The 16273-nt window shown below is 49.6% G+C and overlaps 1 protein-coding gene across 6 annotated transcripts in view; it reads right to left on the reverse strand.

Moving 5' to 3' along the window:
- Positions 1–16273, reverse strand: part of HECTD4 (HECT domain E3 ubiquitin protein ligase 4) — a 213402-nt gene that overhangs the window by 3982 nt on the left and 193147 nt on the right. For 4 of the 6 annotated variants that reach the window (XM_053588942.1, XM_053588943.1, XM_053588941.1 and 1 more), the window contains exons 63-73: positions 13612–13835; positions 13372–13523; positions 11579–11685; positions 10721–10844; positions 7938–8128; positions 6638–6784; positions 5545–5664; positions 4416–4571; positions 2987–3090; positions 2511–2732; positions 148–314 (exon numbers count right to left, since the gene is read on the reverse strand). In XM_053588942.1, coding sequence (XP_053444917.1) covers positions 148–314; positions 2511–2732; positions 2987–3090; positions 4416–4571; positions 5545–5664; positions 6638–6784; positions 7938–8128; positions 10721–10844; positions 11579–11685; positions 13372–13523; positions 13612–13835 — 1714 coding nt within the window. Of the gene's footprint in view, positions 1–147; positions 315–2510; positions 2733–2986; positions 3091–4415; positions 4572–5544; positions 5665–6637; positions 6785–7937; positions 8129–10720; positions 10845–11578; positions 11735–13371; positions 13524–13611; positions 13836–16273 lie in introns of those variants that run through there. The other 2 variants (XM_053588940.1, XM_053588944.1) reach the window with 2 other exon arrangements.

A 16273-nucleotide genomic window follows, 5' to 3' on the forward strand; every position in this document is an offset into this window, starting at 1 on the left:
ACCATCGTTCTTGGTGCCCAACGCCCTACATCACATCCCTTCCCCTGGTAAAATCCGCCTGTTGCCTGATGTAGGCCCCCGTGCTACTGCCTCAGTCCACGGGCCGCTGTCATACCCTGGCCATCCCCATCCCGCGTGCACACTCACGCCACAGGGATGTGCCGGCCATGGCTGCACAGCTCCACCTCCTCGCCCGTCATGGTCAGGTAGGTGAACCTGCAGCAGGGCTTGTTGGGACTGTCAGGGCTCTCAGTAGCCAGGTGCTGGGAGGCAATCTCGGCACACAAGGCCTCTAGCTCCGTCTCGTCGTTGATCTGGAGGGCAGAAGCAGAGTAGGGCTGATAGCTACGCTGATACCAAAGCCCTAGGATGGTGGAACCCTGACCTCCAGCTGAGTGACCATCAGGCATAGCTGAGGCAGTATCCACCCTTGGCAGCATCAATAGGCCCATGACCCAGGCCTGGCCAGCCAGAGCCTGTCACCAGTGCAGGCTTGGGCTTATGACCTGGGTCAGGCTAATGAGACCCAAATTCCAGGACTTTCTTGTTGTTTGTGAGGAGCAGTCCCTTCTAACTGCTGTGACTCCGACTACATGATGGTACTGTGGAGGCCGCCTCTACTTGAACTGCCAGATATTGTGGAAGATGCAAAGGCTACTCCCCCCACCATGGAACATACTAGCTATAGGGTCCAAAAGATGCTCTGACATGCATGCTGGGCTATAGAGGGGATGACAAGACCTGACACCAGGGAGCCTGCAGCTCTGGGACAGGGATAGGTAGGAGTTATGGCCTGAGCCTACATTGTCCTTAGCAGCCAGCTCCTACCATCTGTGCCCACAAGGCTGCAGACCCTCCATAGACAGCAACTGGGAGCATCTCTTCTGGTACATATCCTCTGATGCCATGTAGTTCGGGTGTCCTGGTATCACTGTGGCCTTACCCATCCTCTTCAACCACAAGCCTTGGCTGGACCACTCAACCATCTGCCTGGCCACTATCTCTCATCCCCTGCCTGCTGCACCCCTTGCTGCCAACCCAGACCTCCACTCCAAGAAGATTTCTCAGAGGAGGAATGCCTAGCAGAGAAAGCCCCAGGCCAAAGGGTGTCTTCCTTTGACCTTTAGATGATTCATCCTCATCCCTGTTTCCAGCTGATACCCAGAGCTCCAGCTTTGCATTCCCCTTGCACTGGCTGCCCTGAGGTGCAGCTAAGGGGGACAACCACAGAGCCTGCTGTGAGGCATCTCAGTGGGCCCATCAAGTTTTGTGCCAGTGGAGTCAGAATCAGCTGATACCTCCTTCAACCGAGGTTCTGGTGGCAAGCAGCCCTGCCAGGCCTCAGACACAGTTACTCCCATTTGAGCAAAGGAAAATGGCTTTAGGAGGAGAGCTGGGTCAGAGGTCAAATCCCATACCCTGCTGAGTCAGTTCTCCAGGCTGAGAGGAGCATGGTGTTGAGGTGTATGGGGTTCTGCGTGGCTGTGCTGCCAGCTAGCCACAGGGCCCTGGGCAAATCATTGCACCTCCCTGAGCCTCAGTCTCCTCTTGGTGCTGTTGTGACGGTTGAATACAGTGGTCTGCATGGGCCTTACATACAGGACAGCAGCCCAAACATTCTGAGGACAGGATGTGATCCAGAGCCTCGGCCACAACAGGGCCTCAGCACTGTCTGCTGAACTGTGGAGGACCCAACGGCTCTGTAAGCCCAGCGGACAGCCTGGGCATCAGACACATCCTCCTCAGGAGGGTGCTGGTCAGATGTCACCATGGCCTCAGCATCTGTGTGTGTCCCACACATGCACAGTTAAGGAGGGAGAACTCTGTTCCCAGTGCTTTTCTTGGCCAATCTCAGATGATCCCCAGGGCTGACCTCTTGCCCTCTGAGGCCCTGAACAGCTCTTAAAAATGAAGCTGGCCCCTAGTAGCAGTTCCCCAGCTACCCGGGCCCTTGGGGATGGACCTGTAAATGGGAAACCCAGCAGGGTTAGTCACGCCCCAGTCTGCTGCTGTTAGCAGAGAGGGAAGCCAGAGGTTTTTGTCCCCATGAGATAAGCCTTTGTGGCCGGGATGGTTTATACTGCTGATGTCCTCTGTGGGATCCCAACCGATTCTCACTGGGGAGCTCAGGTCTGCCATGGTGGCTGACATAGACATAGTACAAAAGGGCCCCAGGGCCTCCATAATAATTTTTTTTTTTTTGAGACAGAGTCTTACTCTGTTGCCCAGGCTAGAGTTCCATGGCATCAGTCTAGCTCAAAAAACCGCAAGCTCTTGGGCTCAAGTAATGTTCCTGCCTCAGCCTCCAAAGTAACTGGGACTACAGGTGCCTACCACCATGGCCTGGTAATTTTTCTATTTTTAATAGAGAACAGGATCTTGTTCTTGCTCAAGCTGGTTTTGAACTCCTGACCCTGACCTCAAGGAACCCTCCCACCTCGGTGTCCCAAAGTGCTAGAATTTCAGGCATGAGCCACCACGCGTGGCCTATAAATGTGCCTTTCACTTACACTCTCGAATTTCTTGACGTAATTGTAGGTGAGTATGTCCGCCTCCTGCAGGTCTTGGTCAGGGTCCAGGGGCTCACCCACCAGCGTCTTCCAGAAGGAGGGCAAGAGGTCCAGGGGCAGAGGGACGTCTGCTCGAATTGCAATGCCCAGCAGCTGCCCCAGGAAGTGCAGCAGCTGCTCCTCCCCGTAGGTGATGGGGCTGGGGGTCAGGATGTACTTGCCCTGGAAGTGGAAGTGGGATGAGGAGCTGTGGGCCTGTGTCTCTGTCTCTGCCAGGGAACATGTGTCCTAGGCCAGCACATCCCATAGCAGGTAGGAGAGAAGCCACTGCTAGGACCTGCCCTGCCCCAAGAGCTTGCCCACCCAGGTGGCAAGGACCTGCCTGCCCAGACCAGGAAGGTTTCTGAAAAGGTGTGGAGCTGACGAGGACACATGCCCCTGGCCATTGCCCCTCAGCTGCCCAGGCTCAGCCTTACCTTGTTCTTATTGACGGCTGAGCTGGGGCACAGTAGGAGGAGCGACAGGGAGGAACTCTGCAGCTCTTTGCACACCTGCCACAGGAAGTGGCGGAAAGAGCCACCTGCAGGACAGATGAAGATGTGTCAGCTCTGGGGACTGTCCCCAGGAGGAGATACTGGATAGTACCATATCCTGAGGACTGGGAGATCTGAGCTCAAATCCTGCTCTGCCAGTTAACTTGCTGGGCGACCCCAGGGCTCAGTCACCCCATCTGTCAAGTGGGGAGAGCAAGCACCTACCTTGCAGGCTTGTATCAAGGATTAAATGAGACCCCCATGTGGGGCCCCTCTCTCAGCTGCAAGCCTGCCCTGACTTGTGGGTTTGTCTGAACCACTTTCATCTCCCTGGGCCAGGCAGAGGACAAGGCCACCAGTTTGACTTGACACAGGTGCTTCACCGCCCAGTGCTCATGTTGGCTCAGAGAATGTGTGCGTGAGTGGACAAATACATGAATACCTGCACTTCTGTTGTTCCAGATGGGTTTCCTTGAAAAACTCCTCTGTTGCTTGGCCTTCTCTGTGTGTTCCACTGTTAGTGCCCTAAGGTCAGGGAGCCCTGGGCAGAGCTGTGCCTGTATGCTGTTTGGTGAGAGCCATGCAGAGGCCCAGCTTTGGGGCAGATGGCAGGGTCTGATGCCCTCTGCTTCTGAGGACAGCCCTGACTGCTGATGCCTGAAGGTCAATGGCCTGGGTTTGGAACCCAGCCAGCTGTCTGACCTTGACCTTGGAGAAGCTACTTGACTCTTCAGTGTAAAGTTTCAGTGTTGTGAGGGCATGGGCCTGGCATACCCTGAGCTCTCAGTGAACCAGAGCCACCTGAGTGGCTGGGGGTCTGCCCAGGGGGGTTTGCCTACATTCCCCCTATAGCAGATCCCTGTCCAGTGGGCTGCTGATGGCTACAGGGTTCCCTTGGGGGCAGACTAGGCAAATGGGAGACAGAGCTCGGCTCCCTCCCAGTGCTACTAGCAAGGAGGAATGGTTTCTTCTCCATTCACAGTGGGAGGCATTTCCTGACTGTCTGCGGCTACATATAATGAGCAGCTCATGAGGGAGCAGTCCCAGCTGCTAGGCCTGCAGAGCGCAGCACTAGTGCTGTTTTAATCAAGGGCTCCCAATGCCTTGCCTCTCGAGGGCCAGGCCAGGCCAGGCCATCCTGTGAGAGCAGTGCCTCAGTGAGCACAGGCCCAGACCAGCGCAGGCACCGGTCTATAGGGGGCTTGCCTGGAGACCCTAGATGTGACGGTCACTCTGGGCACAGACCTGGCTTCTGCAGAGCAGGGTGATGAGGAAAGTGAAACTTAGGCCACTTAGGCTGAAAATAAGCCTGAGAAGTTTTATATTCTAAACAGCCCACTACACTAGGGAACCTGGCAGGGCTGCCACTTACTGGTGCCATGGACCTCCTCCCCAGTGAAGCGGATGTTGAAGGCATACGTGGGGTCACCGCCACTTGCCAGCTTGACACAGAGTTGAGATGACGGTACCGAGGCCAACTGCCTGGCAGCCTGGCAGAAGTAGGAGTTTTCAGAAGCTCTGAGTTCCCCTGGAAAGTGAGAGAGGAGCTGCTCAAAACCTCCTGTGGCCATCCTCTGCCCTGCCCTCCAAGGCAGAACCTGCCCTGGCAGGCTTCGTCTCCAATCTGCCCTCTCGTTTGTCCCCCTGTGCCTTCGCCTTCGCTCTACTCTTAGAGCATCTTCAGATTCAGTGCCCGTAGCTCAGTGGTCAGGGCACGGGCCACATACACTGGGGCTGGTGGATTTGAACCTGGCCCGGGCCTGCTAAACAACAAAGATGACAACAACAACAACAACTGACAAAAACTAGCCAGGTGTTGTGGCAGGCGCCTGTAGTCCCAGCTACTTGGGAGGCTGAAGCAAGAGCAAGAGAATTGCTTAAGCCCAAGAGTTTAAAGTTGCTGTGAGCTGTGATGCCACAGCACCCTACCAAGGGAGGCACAATGAGACTCTGTCTCAAAAAAAAGAAGAACATTTTCAAACCTTCTGTGCTTAGCACATGTGGTTCCCTCTGCCTAGAACCTGCCTCCTCTGGTCTTCAAGTGGTTGGCTCCTTCCAATTGCTTCTTTGGGGAGGTCCTTCCTCGACCTTCCCACCCTGGTTCCCCTCTAATTTCCTCCTGCTTCTGTCTGTCACGTTTGTCTGTTTAAGGACCATGGCAGAGACTCCTGGTTGTTTCCCCAACAACCACTCTCCCCCTCTTCTTTGATGCCAGAATCTCTGTTTTTGGCAAGTACATGGCTGATCAGAAAGAACAAAGTGTACATCCCCCTTACTTGCAACTGGGTGTGGCCAAGGTGCCATGGGAGGAAAGGCCTGACTCCACAGAGAGCCGAGTTCTCTCTTCCTGCCACACCAATGGATGCTAGGGCACAGTGACTCCAAACTGCTGTACCGGCTTGGGCTTACTTCTTATGGAAGCATCTTTCAAGTTCAAGAAATTCACTAGTTTGTTCAGGCCCTGCTAGCTCACATTTTTTGGTCTCTATAGCCAACCTCACCTCCCACAATTTCCAGTGGGTCCAAGGTGATCTCTGGTGCTGCGTGGTCTGCTGTCCTCTGCACAGTGGCGTTCAGAACTCGATTCATCACTGTCACTTTTGTGTCATAGAATACCAGCCCTGAGAGAGAAGTGAGGGAGAGGGGCTAGATAGGCTGCGTCCATTCCTTCTGAGTCCCCCTGAGGCCCCTGCTGTCCCCATGGGGTCTTCTGATGCCCTTCAGGCCCTGGGGTGAGTTACACAGTGTCTGCTGCTGGCAGGACGACTGGCCCTAATGCTGTGGAGGACCTGCTGGTATCCAAAGTCTAACTGAATTTTTCCTTTGACTCTTGTCAGGCCCAGGGATACCTAGCTTGCAGTACAATGCAAACAAGCTAGAGTTACAGAATAGAGTATGAAAAGTGATTTTGATTTTTAATCAAAAAAAGGGAAAAAAACCTACATATGCATGTACGTCTATTTGCATATGAATAGAAAAGTCTGGAAGGACAAATAATCATATGTTAACAATGGTCACCTCTGGGATATAGGGATGTGGGGGCTGGATAATGAGAGCTTTGATTTTATAGATTTTTAAATAATTTGAAAACATTTAAAATAAGTGGAATGTTTTCAGAGCATTATGTTGCTTTTATAATTAATTTCCCTTGGGTGGGTCTATTGCTTACCAGATGGAGGGTGGGGGTGAGACTGTCTTCCTGGAGGCCAAGTGATAGCCAGAGGACCTTGCTCCTGGGCTTTGGCCCTTGCATTTTTTTTGTAGGGGAGGGGGAGACAGAGTCTCACTTTGTCACCTTTGCTAGAGTGCTGTGGCATCATAGCTCACAGCAATCTCAGACTCTTGGGTTCAAGTGATTCTCTTGCTTCAGCCTCCTGAGTAGCTGGGACTACTCAGCACACAGCACCACACCTGGCTAATTTTTAGAGATGGGGTCTTGCTCTTGCTCAGGCTGGTCTCGAACTCCTGAGTTCAAGGAATCCACAGGCCTTGGCCTCCCAGAATGCTAGGATTACAGGTGTGAGCCACCATGGCCCTGGCATCTTGAAGGTCACCTCTCTCTTTCTGCCAGCCAGGGCAGGCCTGGACACTGACCTTTGGCCTCCTTCAGCAGGGCAGCGATGCTGTGAGTATACATGGTGGTCTGGCGTAGCTCCACCAGGGGCAGGAAGAAGGTCTCCAGTGTGGTGTTGAGTGACTGGAGCAGGGCAAAGCGCAGGCGCAGGCTCTCGATGGGCACATCTGCAGGGCACGAGGTGGTCAGGCTGAGATACTTAGTTTGCAAATACACCTAGGCAGTCCCTATCATTGGCGAGGGCCACCTGGAGTGGGATCAGGAGGCTCTCCACACTGGATTTTATACCGGAGACTCTGGAGGTACTGTCAGTAAGTAAGTGGCCCTGTGTGCCTGCGCATCCATTCCTTCCACTATTATTACCACACAGACAGAAAGGGGAGGCCTTGGGCCAGCCGAACGAGAGGTGCTGACTCCTATGGAATCCAAGGCCCCCAGCCTTCCTTTGGGCCATGCCAGGGCTGTAGACTGTATTATTATTATTATTATTATTTTTTTTTTGTAGAGACAGAGTTTCACTTTATGGCTTAAGTGATTCTCTTGCCTCAGCCTCCCGAGTAGCTGGGACTATAGGCGCCCGCCACAACGCCCGGCTATATTTTTAATTCCTTATTTTGAAATAATTATAGATTCTAGAAAATTGCAAAAAAAAAACAAGAGTCCTGCATACTTTGCACCCAGTTTCCCTTAATGGTGAGGTCATGTATCAAAACCAGGAAATCATGCCATGGGCACATTTTTCTTATTCATTCCCAAATCTGTCTCCTCTGGAAGTCAGGGCCCAATTCTTGCCACCTTTGCCTCCTTGGCATCCAGACAGAAGCAGAGCTCTGCACCTGTTGCAGATGAGGTGAGCGGCTGAGCACAGCCTGTGGTACATGTGTACAGGGCCTATTGTAACAGGGCTTATTCTCCAAGGGGATGTCTGAGAATTAACGGCTTATTTTGTGTGTGCCTTCGTGGTATTTAATGAAAAAGCACATGTCCCTTTGTTAGGAGGGCTAAGGCCTCCACTGCAGGTATTAGACTGCCTGACCATTCTCACGTGCCACGGCAGCCTGGCCTCAGAGGGGGCAGTCCAACCCCTGCATTTCTGTATCTGTGGCTTGGTTTAGTTGTAATGAGCATCAAAAAGGCCTCAGGCTAATCTGGCCACAATCCCGGCTCTTTGCCTTTCTCTCCCTCCGTTTCTTCATCTCCCTCTTCTTCGTACACCTGGCTCATGATGGGTGTTCATAAGCATGTCTTCAATCTAGCCCTTTGAACACCTCAAGCCCTCACTGGACATTAGGGGAAGGGATAGCCTTGGGAGCCACATACTCAAAAGACAGGCCACTCTGGGGTCAGCTGCATCTGCAGGGTCCAGATACACTTCATGGGGATGGAGTCGTGCGGGGGTGATGGCAAGGTGGCGGCACAGCCGATTGATGTACTGCACAAGTGCCACGTCCATCTCCAGGGTCCATTTCCTTGATGCCTTCTGTGCGTGTCGGACGTCTATGCAAGCACACCTACAGACGGGAGGGGGAGAAGAGCGTGGTGATGGGGTGTCTGCTAGGGTGATTGCTGGCTTCCTCTTACAGAGCAAAAATCCCAGGTCCCCAGGTTCATTCAGAAGACAGCCTGGCCTTGTTGCTTGGTGCTTGGAAAAAAGCTCTTTCCAAAGAAGCCGGCCGGGCACACTGGAGGGCGTATGAATAGGGTGCCACCTTCTGGAGAGTTTGGTAACATGCATCCCTCTGTGCATGGGCTGTATGGAGTCCTGGGGTGAAATCGACACTAGATAGGGAATGACACAGACAAAAATGCACCCATTTTCTGAGCTCATAAAACAGAGCTCATTAGAGCACCAGCCTCATGTGTTGTCACAAAAAATTAACGAGACGATGGCTGTGAAGCACACAGCATGGTGCTTGGCAAATTCCAAACACACAGTATCAACTACTGGTGTCACTGACACCACTATCTTTGTCCCAGAAATCCCATTCCAGGATTCACCTGCAGAGCTCCTGGAGCTCCCAGCCAAGGCAAACTTGTGATGGTCTTGCTGCAGGGTTGAGTCATTACAGCAACATCACACATAGCTCAAGTTTCTGTCACCAGGGGATTAGCTGAATAAATTACACCATCCCTCAGAATGGAATACTAGATGGCCACAGAAATGATCAAGTGGAATAATATGGAATGATGTGGAAAAATGAAAAAAGCAGAGTGCAGAGCAATTTGTCTTGACAGGACTGAAGAAAATCTACCTCCAGAAAAATGTTGGCAGAAATGTTTCCTGTGATATTCCCCAGTAAGGCTGTGTGGCACCACATAACAGGACCTCAGGGCATGGATACTTTGTGTCTGTATAGACTGTGTGAAGTTTTCAGTTAGCCTGTATGTCCTTATTCCACAAACATTATGCTGTTAGCCCAGGAAAGGCAGGTGGCAGGCACCTGGCAGGGCCTCTAGTTCCAGAGCCTATGGCTGCCCAAGTAGGCCATGCCTTATGTTGGGCATACCACCCTGGGAGGGGCTATCTCAGGGAGGTGGGAGGAGGTGACATCAGGTCTCTCCTCCCTACAGGCCACCTCTGTCCCACCCATAAATGCTCAGAGAGAGATCTAAGTCTCCTTTAGAAGGGGACCATCCCTCTACTTGGAGGGTCCCCTCGTAGATCTCTAGGCTGGCTCACTCTGTGGGGAGGAGGAAGGCTGTGTTAGGGCATCACCAAGGCCCAACAGGGCTCTATGAACAATCCCTTTTAGCTATTACAAAGTGTTACTTCAGATTCAATTTGTAGCCCAATTTGTTCCTTTTCTACTTAGAATCTAGTTTCTAGTCCAAAATAAGTGATTCAAAAGTCTACCTATCACCACTCTGGAGACAGGTACACTAAAAGCGCTGACTTCAGAATATTTAATACATCCATGTAAGAAAAAACACTTGTGCCCCCTAAATCTATGAAAAAACACAAAACTTCTCAACAAAACCCTCAAAGTCACCCTTGTTATTGATTTCTAAAACAAGGTCAGAAAACATGTCCCTGCTACCATGGAGCCAAGACTCATTCAGGGGTGGACTCTGGGCCTTTACTGAACATACTAAATGCTGACACCAGGCAGTCAACAATTTCCCAATTCAGAAAATGGATTTGTAGAAAAGCTTGCATCTGGCAGCCATTTATGGTGATATCAGGTTCATACGTCTTACTGTGGGCAAGGCTGAAAAGGCCTACAGAGGGAGAGCAGGGTGGTTTCTTTTATTTATTTATTTATTTATTTGTGCAGTTTTTATGGCTGGGGCTGGGTTTGAACCTACCACTTCCGGCATATGGAGCCAGTGCCCTGTCCTTTGAGCCACAGGCGCCAACGGGTGGTTTCTTTTGTTTTGCAAATACCTTGTTTCAAAGGGGAAGCCAAATTTCACCTGGAGACCTTGCTATGCCTCTGCCCAGAAGGGACAGAGAGCAATGGAGAAAGGGGAAAGTGTGATCCCAGAAAGCATCTGTGATGGACTGAATTGTGTTCCTCCTGATTCTCATGTTGAATCCCTAATTTCAGGGTGATTTTGTCTTTTGTTGTCGTTTTTTGTGACTATATTTGGAGGCAGGGCCTTTAAAGAGGTAGTTAAGCTTAAATGAGGTCCTACGTGTGGACTTTCACCTGATAGGTCCCCTCCTCACAGATGAGGAGACCAACATACAGACACACAGCCCAAGAGCAGGCCATATGAGGGGACAGCAAGAAGGTGGCATCTGTGACCCAGGAAGAGACACCTCAGGAGAAACCAACCCATGATTTTCAACTTCCAGCCTCTAGAACTGTGAGAAAATAAATTCCTGCTGTTGAAGCCACACAGCCCATGGTGCCCTACAGCAGCCCTAGCTGACCAATATAATCCCTAAGTCAAAAGTTTGGGGAAAGGACAGGATTTGTTTATAAATGGGTTAGAAAACCCACTTAATTAAGAAACATTAGGAAATAACTCACAAAGCCAATATTATAAATGAGGGGGATAGACTGACTCCCCAGAAAGTATCTTCTTGGCAAAGCATCTAGGGGCTGAAAAACTATTTCTACACACGGTATCAACTGGTTGAGGAGCAACCTGCTTACCTCTCAAAATGAAGGTCATAACCGCAGGACAGAATCGCTCTCCAGACACTGCGGATGTCTTGCTTGGCACGGTCAATAACAAATTTGTGAAATCCTTCCAAGGTCAGGTATTTTTCCTCAGGGACTGATGGAAAAGTATTCAGAGTGTCAGGACTATGGTAAGAACTGCACACAAACTGGGCCTCTCAGCACGCTCTTGTCACGGCCTCTCTCTCAAGGCCTCATCCTCCCGCCCCCCTCCTACCTCCTGTAACTCTGGGACTGTCATTTTGCTTCTCTACACACTGCTTACAGGACACGCATAACCCTTCATGTGACCAGGTCTCTGCCTCACCTCAACAGGCTGGTCATCAAACAGTGCAGTGGCTTCCCCATATCCCTTCTTTCTGTGTATCTCCAAAACATTGCTGACTGACAGCAGTTTTCTGACAAGGAGAATAGCTTTCTCCAACCTTGCTTGGGCTTTTTGGAAGCTTTGGTTCTACTGCCCCCCAGAGCAGGTCACTAGCTTAGGCAAGTGCCTTCTAGCAAAAGATTTCCAAACAGATTCCCAAGTCTTTACTTAGCAGTCACAATCATCTATTTTTCATCTTCAGTATGTGGCATTTCTGGAACTGCCATTTTTACCCCCCTGAGTTCATAGTCATCAAAGATGGCATCCTGGGACAATTAAGGAGCATTGGCCAGAGATATTTTGCAGTGTCTTTGGAAATGCTGCCCTGCCTAAGCAGGGTACCCAGAGCATCCCACTGGGAGAACAGCCTGTCAGGAAAAGGAAAGAGGCTCATTTCCCACCTCCCTGTCTCCAGGACGGAAGCAGGTCCCTAAGCCCACATCAGGCCCGAGCTGTTCATTCACCTTCTTGTTTTTTGGTGGGTGACTTTTCTGGGTCCTTTTCATCTGGTTTGCTCTTTTCTGGTGACTTTGGCTTCACAGTTGGTTTCTTTTCACTTAAGGCAGTCCTGCTGTAGACCGAAGTAGTGGAGTTAGAATGGCACACGGTCACATCTCCCCCTGACAGAAGAAATATAGAACCTCACACAGGCATTAATTCAACCCTCCACCCCAATTTATGGCTTATGGTTCAGACGTGACTAGGCTCAAGATTGCCTTTGTTCTAGAAAAGTTTACTGAGCAAATTATGAAGACAAATTGATGAAATGTGAAAAATCTTTTTTTTTGTTGAGACAGAGTCTCACTTTGTTGCCTTTGGTAGAGTGCCGTGGCATCATAGCTCACAGTAATCTCAAACTCTTGGGCTTAAGTGACTCTTGTCTCAGCCTCCCAAATAGCTGGGACCACAGGAACCCACTACAAAGCCCAGTTATTTTTAGAGATGAGATCTTGCTCTGAGCTCAGGCAATCCACCTGCCTCGGCCTCTTAAGTGCTGGGATTACAGGCGTAAGCCTTCGCACCCAGCTGAAATGTGAAAAATCTTGAAGTTACTTTTCCTGGACATTCTTTCTGTGTACTTCAGAGCTGTACTATCTTATAAGCTGTCCACAAGCCAGATGCAGCTCCTTAAAGTTAAATGCAATGAAATGAAATCACAAATTCAGTTCCTTGTCTGTACTTGCCACATTTCCAATGCTCCATCACACGATGTGGCTAATGGCACAGAGAAATGGCACCGAATTCCACCAACATAGCAAGTTCTGCTGGGCAGTGCTGATTTAGAAACACTATTTCTACATAGTGAATTAGTAAAAAGATGAATTATTTTTCTGGCCATTTAAACAGTTTCTCTAGAGACTCCTACTGGATGCTACTTTGTTCTCAGAGTTGATGTGACTACTCAAAAGAGTCATAAATCTGCATCTAAAGAAAATTCTATTAGGCACACAGGTGGAATATTAGGTAGCCATTTAAAAGAAAGGAATGGGGAGTTTTTTGTACTGATCTGAAATGATCCTCAAGTTTAGTATGAAACAGAACTGGCAAGGTACAGACATCACGTGCAGTCCCAGCATTTACGTATATGTATACTTACTTGTATACTCAGAGAAAAGTTCTGGGAGGCTACAGAAGTAACTTCGGCAATCTCAGGGAGAGCAAATTCAAAGCTTAAGGATGGAGGTGAAGGGAAATAGCTTTCCACTGTATATGCTTTTGAATTTTATACCATCTTATTCAAAATGTAAGAACACATACATGTAAAAATGTTAAAAGTAGTTGCAATTGTGGGGTAATCCAATTTTTTCCATTAGGTATGTATATACTTTCTAATCTTCCCACAATAATTATGCATTATTTGTGTGGTGAAAAAAAGTAGATTTTAACATTCTGTGCTTTTTAGGTATTTTTAGAGATGGAGTCTTGTTATGTTTCTCAGGTGGCCACAAACCCCCGAGCTCAAGTGATCCTGCCACCTTAATTCTTATAGCTGGGACTATAAACATGTGCCACTGTACCCCAGCTAAATATTTTCCTAGGTCAGATCATTTAGAAACTGCTTTCCAGCCTGTGTGGTCCAGATTTTACTATACTTGTGGATAAAATGAAACAATCAGCAGATGAAGCTTAGATCTGGAAGGATCCTGGCAGAGGAGGAAAAAAGAGCCTGACTCTTCTTGAAGAGCTGCCTGCCTTCCAGTCCACCTGCTCGAAGGACACTCTCAGGCCATTTTCCTGAGCTCCTTGGGGTGCATACCTGACACTGTTGAGCACGGCCTTGTCCTTGGCGGGGGGCTTGGTGATGGGCCGCTTGGTGCTCACCACCTTCACAGGATGCTGCTCCTTCCCAGCTTTGCTGTACTTGCTCTTGTCAAACTTGGGCTTCGGAACACCGTATTTCCTTAGGATCTGCAGAGCACAGTGGACAGGGGGTTCTCAGGTTCACCCTACAGGCACCTTAAGCCCAGCACAGGCTTGGTGGGGAAGGAGCGGCTACCTGGGTGAGCTGGTCCTCCAGCACTTTTTTTGGAGGCCGGACGTTGGTGAAGAAGAGGTGGAGAAGGTTGCCTGGGGTCTGGGAGTTGATCTGTTCTTTGCTAAGATAAATGTCAGAGACTCTGATGGGCTTTGCTGGTGTCAGGCTCAGCGTCTGCTCTGAAAGGGCACAGCTCTTAAATATTTCCGTCAGAACCTCTCTGGCCCCTGGCACCAGCTTCTCTCCTGTTACAGATGGAGGGAGGGCAAAACAATTCTGCTGTGAACACACTATGTCAGGACAAACCCTGCAAGCATGATATTTACTTTTTATAAACTCTTTATTTGTGAAAGGTGGCCATGGACTCTTAGCCCACCAAAGCCAGCCTCCCCTCCTCTGGGCACACACCTCAGGCCCTCCCTGCTGTAAAGTGCGGCCCTGTGAAGACGCTCTTCCCAGGGTATGTGGGCCATGTCGGAACCAGGCTGTTCTCTGCTCTCACCCTTCCACTGGCCCCATGGAGAAGGCAGGCACAGGATAGTGCACCCCAGCATTTACCCTGGACCCTTACATCTGCAGGAAATAAACTTCCATTGGCTTGAGCCACTGCCCTCTAGGATCTATTTATTTCAGCAGTTTGGCCTATCCTAACTTCAGTAACATGTATGTGAAGGCCAACTCCAAAGGAACAAAAAGACAGACAACCAGAAAAGTACAAGGTGCTAAACAGGCTACTGCATTATTAGGAAACGGGTTTCAAAACTGGAGCAATGAACAGGTGCAAAAGGAAAGTTTTCTACCGGGGCTGGGCGTGGTAGCTCACGCCTGTAATCCTAGCACTCTATGAGACTGAGACGGGTGGATTACCTGAGCTCACAGGTTCAAGACCAGCCTGAGCCAGAGGGAGACCTCGCCTCTAAAAACAGCTAGGCATTGTGGCGGGAGCCTGTAGTCCCAGCTACTTAGGAGGCTGAGACAAGAGAATCTTTCTCTCTCTTTTTTTCTTTTCAGTTTTTGGCCAGGGCCGGGTTTGAACCCACAACCTCCAGTATAAGGGGCGGGAGCCCTACTCCTTGAGCTGTAGACACTGCCCCAAGAGAATCTCTTGATCCTAAGAGTTGGAGATTGCTATGAGCTATGATGCCACAGCACTCTATCAAGGGTGACAAAGCGAGACTCTGTCTCAAAAAAAAAAAAGAAAGAAAGAAAGAAAGAAAGACAGCTTTCTGTGATATAAGTGTCCACAAGCACCAGAGAAAATATTTACTATTTCTGCCCCCAAGCAAGCACTCCACAGATGCTCTTGCCTTTCCTGAGGGGAAGCTCCACTGGCTTGTCACTGCCTTCTCCCTCCTGCCCATTCCCCACAGTCCCTCTGGCCCTCATCCCTCTCAGGGAGTCTGGCCCAGGCCAGGCCCCACTGGCTGAGGAGGTGGCAAGTGTGTGGGAGAGGAGAGTTGAGCCCTCAAAGCTGACTCAGTGGAGCCCCAACTTAAAGGAATCTCATGTGAATGCAGGTGGCAACAACGGGGCAAACACACACTTACCAAAGACCAAGTACCCTCTGTGAAGGCTTGACTGTGACATAATCAAACTAGATTCAGATCTGAAGTACAAAAAGACTAGGAAAGCAATAATAATGGCCGAGAATGACCACAGGCTTCCCGTAAAGTATATGTTACACGCCTCCTCTACTGTCCGGGCAGTTGAGAACTGAGTGGGTAAAATAGACAGCGGACAGGGTAGGGATGAGGGAGAGGGCCACAAAGGCCTTCCCTCAATCCAGGCAAGATTTAAGGTGACACCCAAAAATTCAGTCAGCAAGTAATTTTTTTTTTTTTTTTTTGAGAGACAGTCTGGGTCCAGTGCTATGGCATCATAGCTCACAGCAAACTCAAAACTCTTGAGCTCAAGAGATCTCTTGTCTCAGCCTCCCAGGTAGCTGGGACTACAGGTGCCTGCCACAATGCCCAGCTAATTTTAGAGATGGTGTCTTGCTGTTGCTCAGGCTGGTCTTGAACTCCTGAGCTCAAGGAATCTCCCTCTATACCCCATCTCAGCCTCCCAGAGTGCTAGAATTACAGACGTGAGCCACTGTGCCTGGCCAAAGCAATATTTTAAAAAGTTCAACATAATGCAAAAGCGATTTTATTTATTTATTTATTATCCTTTTATGTTTTGAGACAGAGTCTCACTATGTTGCCCTGGGTAGAGTGCCGTGGTATCACAGCTTGCAGCAACCTCTTGGGTTTAAGTGATTCTCTTGCCTCAGCCTCCAGAGTAGCTGGGACTACAGGTGCCTGCCACAACACCTGGCTATTTTTTCTTGCAGTTGTCATTGTTGATTTTAGCTGGCCTGGGCTGGGTTCAGACCCACCAGCCTTGGTGTATATGGCTGGTGCCCTACACACCAAGCTATGGGCACTGCCCTGCAAAAACAACTTCTGATGAACAAAATATTAACAGTGCTGAGACAAGCTGTATCAGAGCCCGAGATAAAAGAAAGGATCAATACTATTTATCCTGTCTTTATTTGGAATTTTAATACTTTGTTCATCATGGGTATTTTCCATTAATTTAGACTTTAAAAATACTGAATTAAAATATGATTTATCTTCCTAAGGTTTCCTTTTTTTTTGAGACAGTTGTACTTTGTCACCAATGGTAGAGTGCCTTGGCGTCA

Source organism: Nycticebus coucang, chromosome 4 (assembly GCF_027406575.1).
Source record: "Nycticebus coucang isolate mNycCou1 chromosome 4, mNycCou1.pri, whole genome shotgun sequence".
NCBI classification, from domain to species: Eukaryota; Metazoa; Chordata; class Mammalia; order Primates; family Lorisidae; genus Nycticebus; species Nycticebus coucang.